At 45.9% G+C, this 12734-nt stretch overlaps 1 protein-coding gene across 1 annotated transcript in view; it reads left to right on the forward strand.

Moving 5' to 3' along the window:
• Positions 1–12734, forward strand: part of epha4l (eph receptor A4, like) — a 46900-nt gene that overhangs the window by 16430 nt on the left and 17736 nt on the right. Inside the window, exons 4-5 of the mRNA XM_035383817.1 lie at positions 11451–11606; positions 12646–12734. The exon at positions 12646–12734 is cut by the window's right edge and continues 259 nt beyond it. Coding sequence (XP_035239708.1) covers positions 11451–11606; positions 12646–12734 — 245 coding nt within the window. The remainder of the gene's footprint in view (positions 1–11450; positions 11607–12645) is intronic.

The following is a 12734-nucleotide window of genomic DNA, read 5'->3' on the forward strand; positions in this document are numbered from 1 at the left end:
TATACTCCTCTTAGATAAAGCAGGTTCCCAGCACAGTATGGGGTTCATACTCCTCTTAGATAAAGCAGGTTCCCAGCACAGTGTGGGGTTTATACTCCTCTTAGATAAAGCAGGTTCCCAGCACAGTGTGGGGTTTATACTCCAGTTAGATAAAGCAGGTTCCCAGCACAGTTTGGGGTTTATACTCCTCTTAGTTAAAGCAGGTTCCCAGCACAGTGTGGGGTTTATACTCCAATTAGATAAAGCAGGTTCCCAGCACAGTGTGGGGTTTATACTCCTCTTAGATAAAGCAGTTTCCCAGCACAGTGTGGGGTTTATACTCCAATTAGATAAAGCAGGTTCCCAAAACAGTGTGGGCTTTATACTCCTCTTAGATAAAGCAGGTTCCCAGCACAGTGTGGGGTTTATACTCTTAGATAAAGCAGGTTCCCAGCACAGTGTGGGGTTTATACTCCTCTTAGATAAAGCAAAGCAGGTTCCCAGCACAGTGTGGGGTTTATACTCCTCTTAGATAAAGCAGGTTCCCAGCACAGTGTGGGGTTTATACTCCTCTTAGATGAAGCAGGTTCCCAGCACAGTGTGGGGTTTATACTCCAATTAGATAAAGCAGGTTCCCAGCACAGTTTTGGGTTTATACTCCTCTTAGTTAAAGCAGGTTCCCAGCACAGTGTGGGGTTTATACTCCAATTAGATAAAGCAGGTTCCCAGCACAGTGTGGGGTTTATACTCCTCTTAGATAAAGCAGGTTCCCAGCACAGTGTGGGGTTTATACTCCAATTAGATAAAGCAGGTTCCCAGAACAGTGTGGGGTTTATACTCCTCTTAGATAAAGCAGGTTCCCAGCACAGTGTGAGGTTTATACTCCTCTTAGATAAAGCAGGTTCCCAGCACAGTGTGGGGTTTATACTCCTCTTAGGTAAAGCAGGTTCCCAGCACAGTGTGGGGTTTATACTCCAATTAGATAAAGCAGGTTCCCAGCACAGTGTGGGGTTTATACTCCTCTTAGATAAAGCAGGTTTCCAGCACAGTGTGGGGTTTATACTCCAATTAGATAAAGCAGGTTCCCAGCACAGTTTGGGGTTTATACTCTTAGATAAAGCAGGTTCCCAGCACAGTGTGGGGTTTATACTCTTAGATAAAGCAGGTTCCCAGCACAGTGTGGGGTTTATACTCCTCTTAGATAAAGCAAAGCAGGTTCCCAGCACAGTGTGGGGTTTATACTCCTCTTAGATAGAGCAGGTTCCCAGCACAGTCAGTGTGGGGTTTATACTCCTCTTAGATAAAGCAGGTTCCCAGCACAGTGTGGGGTTTATACTCCTTTTCCATAACTACTCAGTAGTACCCCCCCCCCCCCCCCCCCGTGCTCAGGGCCCCCATTTTCAGGCCCATCCCCCGGGGTGCTCAGGGCCCCCCCCCCCCCTCCATGCTCAGCCCCCCCCCCCCCCCGTGCTCAGGGCCCCCCTTATGCTCAGCCCCCCCCCCCCCGCCCCCATGATCCGGGCCCCCCCCCGTGCTCAACCAACCCCCCTCCCCCTGATGTTCAGGGCCCTTCTCATGCTCAGGGCCTCCTGTGCTGAGGGCCCCAAGATATTGCCTGCTTTGCCTGTTCATATGATTCACTTCTAAGAGTCTTAGTGCAGGAGAACGCCCCACAGAGGAGAAGTGCCCAGCATAAAGGAGGTGAAATGCTCTTCTATATAGAGGTGAAATTCTCCTCTGTATGGAGGTGAAATACTCCTCTATGTGGAGGTGAAAAGCTCCTTTATATGGAGGTAAAAAGCTTAAAATAAAAACAGGAGGCAGGATTACTTTATGGGTGGAACAAAAGTGCTCAATATGAAAAAGACTTGGGCGTAATGGTTGATCAAAGCCTTTCAGGGGTTTAGGCACTGTGCTGTAGCTGTAAAAATGGCCAACAGGAAGCTGGGGTATATAGCCAAAAGTATTGAGTACAAATACAAGGAATCTATTCTTATCTTATGCAATACATTTGTTAGACCACACTTGGAATATTGCATGCAGCTCTGGGGACCGTACTACAAGAAAGTTATAGAGGCACTTGAAAAGGTTCAATGAAGAGCAACCAAATTGATTTCTGGTATGAAAGATAAAAGCTATGAGGAAAGACTTAAGATGTTTAATCTCTTCATGCTTAGTAAAAGGAGACTTAGGAGTGATTTGATTGAGGCATTTAAATTCATACAGGGGATCAAGAGATTCTTCAGGTTGAGTTCTGTTAGTAGGAAGAGGGGAGATAAATAGAAATTAGTGAAGGGTAAATTCCGTACAGACATTAGGAAGATTTTATTCACGCAGAGTAGTCAATGTGTGGAATAGCCTGCCAGGTCATGTAGTAGAGGTAGAAATTGTGGGGATTTTCAAGACTAGGCTTGATACAGTGTTAGATACTACTTATAGTGCTTTTCCATTGACCAGCATGGCACGGTACAGGACAGCAAGCATTCGTATCCTACCTGTGCCGTGTTGCCTGTTGCGCTTCTCCATTACACAACAGACCCGTGAAGGTAGGAGGAGTCATGGGAGGAGTAAAGCATCCCAAATGTGTAATAATTAACTCTTGTATGTATTTCTATAGTCTGTACTCTCCTATGTTTTCTTGTATGGTGATGGGACGATATGAAACAATTGTCACCGTCAACCATGCTTTGACAATGTTCCAACACTCTCGTCATCACTGTTGCATGGATCACAAAAACTATTACACTACTAACTAACCCTAACATTACAGTGTGAAATATCCGCATTATATAATACCACTAACCTATTTAAATGCACTCAATTTAAATAATAATAATAATAATGTATATAACTGAAATATTTAAGCAGTAATACTTACATAGCAATGATGACATTTTATCTGTATTCAGTAGATGGAGACAGAGACAGTAAATCAACGACAGTTCTATCCACTTGTTTTGCTCCAGAAAATGAAGTCGGATAGGTCTATCAGCAAACATATGGCTTAGCTATGCCCAGAAATCCTCAATAATAATAGTATTTTCCAAGAAATTATGAAAAATCGTTGAAAAAAAAATGTTTCGTTAGGTACAACATCTTTTACTGCTATCACAGAGTGAATGTGATGGTAAGAAAATTACCTATAAAACGCTGTTCCAAAAGCAAAATTAGATATGTTATACATCGTTAGAAAGCTTATACTCTCACCTATTGAATAAATGAATTGTCAATCAAGCCAGACTGTACTAAAAAGGGCAACAACGCCGTAAACAACACGTGTGGTATTACGCACAGCTATTTTGGAAGGTACCCTGGCATCACAAATTACATTACATTACATTACAGGCATTTAGCAGATGCTCTTATCCAGAGTGACTTACACAACTTTTACATAGCATTTTACATTGTATCCATTTATACAGCTGGATATATACTGAAGCAATTTTGGTTAAGTACCTTGCTCAAGGGTACAACGGCAGTGTTCTACCCGGGAATCGAACCTGCGACCTTTCGGTTACAAGCCCAGTTCCCTGCCCACTGTGCTACACTCTGTCCGACGCGCGTATATTTCACAAACGAATTGTCCAAGACAATATATGACCAATCAGTCTCAAAAGGGACATCTCTACATGTAAAACCAAAGGTAAGGTTGTATATCTATTCAATATTTAGTCCCAGATATTCACTGTAGAATTCGGTAGTTAGCGTTACTCTCTCTCTTGCTGTTGTGGTATTTAAAAATGGTGGTTGCTGCCGGTGAACAAACATGAACATGGGATGACGTATTTGTGATGATTTCCATTGACTAATCAACCGTCTGCAGTATCGAATTGCAGCACGGATAGTACCTCTGGTACCTACCCCAGAGCAGTAGCTAAAATCGGCACGGGTACTTGTGGCCCGGCACGGGTCAGTTGGCAGTGGAGAAAGCAAAACAAAGCGGGAGCACGGATTCCGGCACGGCACGGTGGTGGAGAAGCGCCATTAGTCTGTAGGTAATTGGAGCACTTGGTACAATTTAGTCAGGAAAATGGTGAGCATTGTTGGGCTATATCGCCTGTTCTCATCATTGTGTTGTGTTGTTTTAAGACAGACTTGTGGATCTTTGTGTCTCACAGGTAGGCTGTAAATATGAGTGTGTGGGGGACACTGGGATGGCTGATCTCATGCAGGCAAATCTGACAGAAGGCTGCAGCAGCGAATCGGCCCTCCTGTGGGTCCATGGTTTGATCTTTCTGTACCCTGCAGTATGTGAGGCCAGCGGAAATGCAGATGATTTTGGGGGTGCAGGCGTTTTTGAGTGTGTGACTGCGCCCCCAGTCTGGATAGGAGCATCCCGGCAGGGCTGCTGTGTCCCCTTTGAAAAGCAGAATCTCTTTGAAGCAGTGCTGAGAAGAGAGGGCGATTAAAGCTGTCAGTGTGCAAATTAGCATGTCAAAAACTCATGAATCAATACCCCCCCATGCAATCTCTCTCTTGCTCTCTTTTTTCTCTCCCTCACTCTCTCTCTCTACCCCTCTCTCTCTCTACCACTCACTCTCTCTCTTTCTACCCCGCATTCTCTCTCTGTCTTCCCCTCCCTCTCTCTTTCTCTACCCCTCTCTCTTTCTCTCTCTCTCTTCCCCTTGCTCCCTCTTTCTACCCCCCTCTCTCTCTCTACCCCTCGCTTTCTCTTTCTACCCTCACTCTCTCTCTCTACCCCTCGCTTTCTCTTTCTCGCTCTCTCTCTCTCTGTACCCCTTCCTCTCCCCTCTCTTCCCTCGGGGTCTGCGCTGTGTCCTGTGCTCTGTTTCGGGGTGCTGGGGAGGCAGATGGACAGAAAGGGGGTGTGTGAATGGGGGCGCAGTGCTAATCCGCAGAGGGCAGAGGTGCATGCTGGGAAAAAGCAAAGCCTCAGAATGAGCTGACAGAGAAATTGGGGGTTGGGCTTTCATAATGGGGGGGTCACCACACTGCACATTCAGCTGACTGGATGAGAGAAATACACTCATTCACAATTCTGCATGTGAGTGAAGGGGGGGCGGGGAGTGAGAGAGAGAGAGGTGTGGAGAGAAAGCTGGGGAGGGAGGGAGAGAAAGAGAGAAATTTACAGAAGAGAGTGAGAGGTGAGGGGGGTAGTAGTCAAGAGTCATAATTTTGCATTTGGGAGTCATAGCCTGGCAGTAGGGAGTCATAGTGGGGAGTCATAGCCTGGCGGTGGGGAGTCATAGCCTGGCAGTGGGGAGTCATAGTGGGGAGTCATAGCCTGGCAGTGGGGAGTCATAGTGGGGAGTCATAGCCTGGCAGTGGGGAGTCATAGTGGGGAGTCATAGCCTGGCAGTGGGGAGCCATAGTGGGGAGTCATAGCCTGGCAGTGGGGAGCCATAGCCTGGCGGTGGAGAGTCATAGTGGGGAGTCATAGCTAACTAAACATGAAGAAAATTATGGGGGGGGGGGGGTGCTATGGCAAACAACAGAAGTTGCTTAGTTACATAAGTATTATTATTGAGAAAAACTGACCTTTCTCCATTCTGCTCTGCTTGGTCTGGCAGATGTTTGTGTTGGGTGTGTGCTTTAACAGCAGCCCTTATTTCTGCTGGGTCCCTTTAAAAGCAGCCCTTATTTCTGCTGGGTCCCTTTAAAAGCAGCCCTTATTTCTGCTGGGTCCCTTTAAAAGCAGCCCTTATTTCTGTTGGGTCCCTTTAAAAGCAGCCCTTATTTCTGTTGGGTCCCTTTAAAAGCAGCCCTTATTTCTGTTGGGTCCCTTTAAAAGCAGCCCTTATTTCTGCTGGGTCCCTTTAAAAGCAGCCCTTATTTCTGCTGGGTCCCTTTAAAAGCAGCCCTTATTTCTGCTGGGTCCCTTTAAAAGCAGCCCTTATTTCTGCTGGGTCCCAGTGATCTGTACTTCGTTTGGGTGGCAGCTCTTAGCATGGCTGGCTCTGTACCAGGACAGGACCAGAGGCTGTCAGGCTTTTGGGGTGCAATGGGCAGAGTGGAGGCTGGGGTCCCGCTGATGGATGAGCTCTGCTGGGGCAGAAGATAAATCACCCCGCCTCCGCCCCCCCTGCCCCCTGCCCAGCAGACATGCTGGGGTCAAGGGTGCGATGTGGGGGTGTCTCACTCATCCCCCACCACGCTGCTCTGATCTCTGTGTGTCTCTGTCAGCCTGGATGTCATTAATAACCCCGTTACTGAATTCATTCATGGGGGAGGGCACACTTTGTAACAGCCACTCAGCGTCTTCACCAGCGTCCCCCTGGATGTTCTCCAAATATCGGTGATTGGAGAATGTCACTGCATTTGTTTTTTTTTTAACAGATACCATTATAGCTATCCAACCTGAGTAAACCGTGTGTGTGTGTGTGTGTGTGCGTGTGTGTGTGTGTGTGTGTGTGAGAGGGAGAGTGATAGTGAGAGGGAGAGTGAGAGTGAGAGTAAGAGTGAGAGGGGGTGAGTGGAAAAAAACCTTTTACACTACAAGTCTACACTTGTAAAAGTAAAAAAAATTATACACCACTCTACTGCGTTGGCTTACAGCATTTCAGGGTCATTTAAATGACAAAATATGCGCATTGCAGATCTTCACCATGAATATTCCCAAGTGTCAGTGCAGAGAACAAAGATTACATCCACAATTTTAAATAATGTTGGTAAAATATACAAAAAAAATATGCAAAAAAAATTACTTTCCTATATTTAGGAGAACTTGCTAAATATGATGGCATTCATAATTATGTGAACATAGGCTAATTTTCTTACATTTATTTAATAATGTCAACATTGAAGAAGTGCAGATGCACTTATCTTTATTTTTCAATTGCAATTAGGCTACAGAATACTTGTGTTAATGGTGTAGAACAGGGGTGCCCAAACATTTTCAGCAATGACCCAAAGATATAAATCCATGCTTTTTGCAACACAAAATTCATAATTAAGTGTTAAACTGCGAACAATAGAAAAACTTTTTTAATACTTAAAAGCTAAATGAAGGGAGAAAGTTTCTGAAATTAGCTGCCAATTAATCACAGAAATCATGGTCAAATTAACAGAATTGAAGTCTTCATCAGTCACGATCCACAGTTTGTGGATCGCTGGTATAGAAATATAACGATACAATACAGCATAGGCTCTTGTACTGTATGAAAATGGTTAAACTGAACTCTGCGACAAATATTTTTTTGTTTTTTGCAGCGTTAAATAAACTAAAGTGACGTTGAAATCATGGACGTCTAAGTTTATGCTGCTTTACCGAGTCATCATTGGTTTGTTTTTGGTGCGGCAACTGTTGTAACTTCTTTTCCGATCACAGCTGCAGAATGTGAATCTGCACTCTTCACTGTTGTGAAGTGTCACTAAATGAACAATGTGAAGCAGCAGTACTGTGGCACTGTGCTCAGCTGTGGTTCTGTTTCAGCCGAGTTTGCATACTTATCCACCATAGGCTGCCCCCAGCTTGACTGAGGAGGCAAGATATGCGAGGGCAAAGTGGATGGGCCAATGGGATGAGCACACAGTGTTCATGGGAGTTGTAGTATCATGTAGTATCAGCTTGAATGGAGTTAATTATTTCAAATGCCTTTTGTAAACTACAATGATTTTTTAAATAGAAAATGCTACCAAAAGCTCACCTGCCAGAGTGATTAGTGAAAGTGACGGAGCTGCGCAGCAATGCCAAATTCTACCTGCACCTGGCGGGTGGCCGTGTTAGTGTCAAGCGCCGCCGGGCACCCTTCTCAGGTGTTCTACCTGAGCCCGGCTTGACGCAGAGACAGTTCCCGGAACGGTTAGAGGAAGACAGAGGTAGAGAAGAAGAAAGGGACAGGCTTAGTAGGTTAGAGGAGTCGCTCATGCCTCCAGGGTAGGAAAGTGATCGCTGTTTTTCTCCTGTAATCTGACCCCATCTTTTCACTGTGTGCCATTAACCAAGTTTCAGCCCGAAGAGTCCTGTATGGTTGCGTTTCACCTTCAGCAAGAATGGGGGGGGTGTTTGTATCTTGTGCATTGCTGTGTGAAGGTTGGATTGAAACAGAAACATAAGAACATCATAATACATCATAATAATAAAAAGCCATTTATCCCTTTAAAACCTGCCGTTTATCTAAAAGCAGCTGGGTTGTGTAACTGTTATGCCTTTGTGTGTGAGTTGGGTTATATGCTATGGTATATAGTAGGGCTGGGCGATATATCACAGTGATAATTATTGCATGCAATAACGGTCGTCGCCACCGTGTGCCTTTTTGTCTTTTTCTCTTATATTATACCTGACGCGATAGCAAACAACCACGCTTTTGGAGGCCACGTGAAACGCTTTCCAGAAAAAAAACGTCCCCTATTGCGTGGCGACTGGTGAGGTGAAAATTGGTGGGGTCCAAAACTTTCCTTTAAACGAATCATTGATCTCAAACTGTTTTCATAAATTTTCAGTTATTAACAAGCATGCAAACGATCTGACTAATCAATTGGAAAGTGACACACAGCTTCTTCGCATTGTGTCAGGGAGATTAAATTATAAATGCAATTTAGAAAAATCAGTTTTAATCACTAAGCAGTGGTGGAAACTTCCCCTGATTTTCCTTGAGTATCAATACAATTAATCCACAAAATAGGCTACTCAATACTATCATATATAGCCAGCTCACCCCAAATAGGCAGTTTTAACGAGTAGCCTAGGCCTTATAGCCTACATTTATTTTCATTTGCAGTACGAAATTGTGCACATTTCTAATTTCTAATCAACATTATTTGCGGATACATGCACTTCTTTATCCGCACTTGTATTCATGGCAAATATCTGCAATGCATAGATTGTAAACAATCTTAAAGTGCAGGTTTTGTTTTTGCTGGCTATTCTGAAAGCTAACATGGTAGATAACAGACTGGTGTATCTTGTTTGTTAAGTGTAGACTACTTGGTGATTAAAATTGATTTTTAACGGATAAATTGAATTTATGATTTAATCCCCCTAAAACGGTATGAAAACTCTGTGTTAGGTTACTTGCCATTTGATTAGTCCGGTTGTTGGCACACTTGATAATAAAGGAAAATGAATGAAAACAGGTTTAAGATTAATCCTGCTGCTAATTTACCATTAATCCTGCTGCTAATTTACCATTAATCCTGCTGCTAATCTACAATTAATCCTGCTGTTAATTTACCATTAATCCTGCTGTTAATCTACAATTAATCCTGCTGTTAATTTACCATTAATCCTGCTGCTAATTTACCATTAATCCTGCTGCTAATTTACCATTAATCCTGCTGCTAATTTACCATTAATCCTGCTGCTAATTTACCATTAATCCTGCTGCTAATTTACCATTAATCCTGCTGCTAATTTACCATTAATCCTGCTGCTAATTTACCATTAATCCTGCTGCTAATTTACCATTAATCCTGCTGCTAATTTACCATTAATCCTGCTGTTAATCTACAATTAATCCTGCTGCTAATTTACCATTAATCCTGCTGCTAATTTACCATTAATCCTGCTGCTAATTTACCATTAATCCTGCTGCTAATCTACAATTAATCCTGCTGCTAATTTACCATTAATCCTGCTGTTAATCTACAATTAATCCTGCTGCTAATTTACCATTAATCCTGCTGCTAATCTACAATTAATCCTGCTGCTAATTTACCATTAATCCTGCTGCTAATCTACAATTAATCCTGCTGCTAATTTACCATTAATCCTGCTGCTAATTTACCATTAATCCTGCTGCTAATTTACCATTAATCCTGCTGCTAATCTACAATTAATCCTGCTGCTAATTTACCATTAATCCTGCTGCTAATTTACCATTAATCCTGCTGCTAATCTGCTATTAATCTTGTTTGCCTGTGTGTGTGTGTGCAGGTTCATGTGTGTGTGTCTGTTTGTGTGTGTGTGCGTGTGTGTCTGTGTGTGTGTCTGTTACCTGTGCAGCCCTGCTGTGTACCTGTACAGTCCTGCTCTTCATCTGTACAGCCCTGCTGTGTACCTGCACAGCCCTGCTGTGTACCGGTACAGCCCTGCTCTGTACCTGGACATCCCTGCTGTGTACCTGTACAGCCCTGCTATGTACCTGTACAGACCTGCTGTGTATCTGTACAGCCCTGCTCTTTACCTGTACAGGCCGCTGTGTACCTGTATATCCCTGCTGTGTACCTGCACAGTCCTGCGGCATACCTGCACAGCCCTGCTGTGTATTGGTACAGCCCTGCTCTTTACCTGTACAGCCCTGCTGTGTACCTGTACATCCATGCTGTGTACCTGTACATCCCTGCTGTGTACCTGTACAGACCTGCTGTGTACCTGTACAGTCCTGCTCTGTCCCTGTACAGCCCTGCTGTGTACCTGTACAGCCCTGCTGTGTACTGGTACAGATCTGCTGTTTACCTGTACAGCCCTGCTCTTTACCTGTACAGCCTTGCTTTTTTCTTGTACAGACCTGCTGTATGCCTGTACATCCCTGCTGTGTGCCTGTACAGCCCTGCTCTGTCCCTGTAGAGCCCTGCTGTGTACCTGTACAGACCGACTGTGTACCTGCACAGCCCTGCTGTGTACCTGTATATCCCTGCTGTGTACTTGCACAGCCCTGCTGTGTACCTGTACAGTCCTGCTCTGTCCCTGTACAGCCCTGCTCTGTCCCTGTACAGACCGGCTGTGTACCTGTACAGCCCTGCTATTTACCTGTTCACTTGCGCAGGGCTGCACAGATTCTGCCTGTGCTGAATACTGCACTGATTCCTCTTTCTTTCTTTTGAGTGAGGAAAGGAGTGCGAGGCCTATCTGTCTGTCTCTCTTCCCTCCTCCTGTCTGCCCCTCTTCCCTCCTCCTGTCTGCCTCTCTTCCCTCCTCCTGTCTGCCCCTCTTCCCTCCTCCTGTCTGTCTCTCTTCCCTCCTCCTGTCTGCCCCTCTTCCCTCCTCCTGTCTGTCTCTCTTCCCTCCTCCTGTCTGCCTCTCTTCCCTCCTCCTGTCTGTCTCTCTTCCCTCCTCCTGTCTGTCTCTCTTCCCTCCTCCTGTCTGTTTCTCTTCCCTCCTCCTGTCTGCCTCTCATCCCTCCTCCTGTCTGTTTTTCTTCCCTCCTCCTGTCTGCCTCTCTTCCCTCCTTCTGTCTGTCTCTCTTCCCTCCTCCTGTCTGCCCCTCTTCCCTCCTCCTGTCGGTTTCTCTTCCCTCCTCCTGTCTGTTTCTCTTCCCTCCTCCTGTCTGCCTCTCTTCCCTCCTCCTGTCTGTTTCTCTTCCCTCCTCCTGTCTCCCTGTCTTCCCTCCTCTTGTTTGTCTCTCTTCCCTCCTCCTGTCTGCCGTTCTTTTTCTCACTTGGCAAGAAATCATCTTTTTGAAGAAAGGGCACAAATATATTTCATGTACTAAGTAAATACTGCAACAAAGAAAAACATGGTTTTTTTTCTGTGTAATACTTGTGCTTGTTAGAATGCATGCATGTGTTGTGATTGTAAGATTGCATGGACGTGTTGTTTAAGGTGTGGGTATGTGTGTTTGTGCTTGTAGCCTGTAAAATGGGATTCTACCGAGCCCTGGCCTCAGACAGGAGCTGTGCTAAGTGCCCCCTGCACAGCTACTCTGTTAGTGATGGATCCACCTCCTGCAACTGTGACAAAGGCTACTTCCGCTCAGAGACCGACCCAGCGTCAATGCCCTGCACCCGTAAGAGCTGCTCCATCACACACACACACACACACGCATGCACACACACACACCACACCACACACACATACACACACACACACGTGCACACACACACACACGCATGCACACACACGCACGCACACACACCACACCACACACACACGTGCACACACACACGCACACACACACACACACATACACACACACGCATGCACACACACGCACACACACACGCACACACACACACACACACACACGCATGCACACGCACGCACACACACCAAGCTTAATTTGCTCAGAGCAAAGCTGACTGCATGTCTTTATCCAGCTGCTTACTGAGACTTGATAATGGCTTTCAGGAGATGAGGAAACTATGGTGCAACTCACTGGTCATCCTAATGAGCAAACTGATTAAGAGTTCTCTCCTCCTCCACCTCTCCATTGCTCCCCTCCTCTACCTGTTCTCCTCCACCCATCCATTTCTCCCCTACTCTACATGTTCTCCTCCACCCCTCCATCTCTCCCCTCCTCTACCTTTTCTCATCCCCCCTCCATCTCTCCCCTCCTCTATCTCTCCTCCTCCACCCCTCCATCTCTCCCCTGCTCTACCTGTTCTCCTCCACCCCTCCATCTCTCCCCTCCTCTATCTATTCTCCTCCACCCCTCCATCTCTCCCCTCCTCTATCTATCCTCCTCCCACCCTCAATTTCTCCCCTCCTCTATTTCTCCTCCTCCACCTCTCTATCTCTCCCCTCCTCTACCTGTTCTCCTCCACCCCTCCATCTCTCCCCTCCTCTATCTATTCTCCTCCCACCCTCAATTTCTCCCCTCCTCTATTTCTCTTCCTCCACCTCTCCATCTCTCCCCTCCTTTACCTGTTCTCCTCCACCCCTCCATCTCTCCCCTCCTCTATCTCTCCTCCTCCACCCCTCCATCTCTCCCCTCCTCTATCTATCCTCCTCCACCCCTCCATCTCTCCCCTCCTCTATCTGTTCTCCTCCACCCCTCCACCCCTCCATCTCTCCCCTCCACTACCTGTTCTCCTTCCCCCTCCCAGGCCCCCCCTCGGCCCCTCAGCACCTCATATCCAATGTGAATGAGACGTCTGTGAACCTGGAGTGGAGTGTGCCCCTGTCCGCGGGCGGC

The sequence above is a fragment of the Anguilla anguilla genome, chromosome 12, assembly GCF_013347855.1.
Source record: "Anguilla anguilla isolate fAngAng1 chromosome 12, fAngAng1.pri, whole genome shotgun sequence".
NCBI classification, from domain to species: Eukaryota; Metazoa; Chordata; class Actinopteri; order Anguilliformes; family Anguillidae; genus Anguilla; species Anguilla anguilla.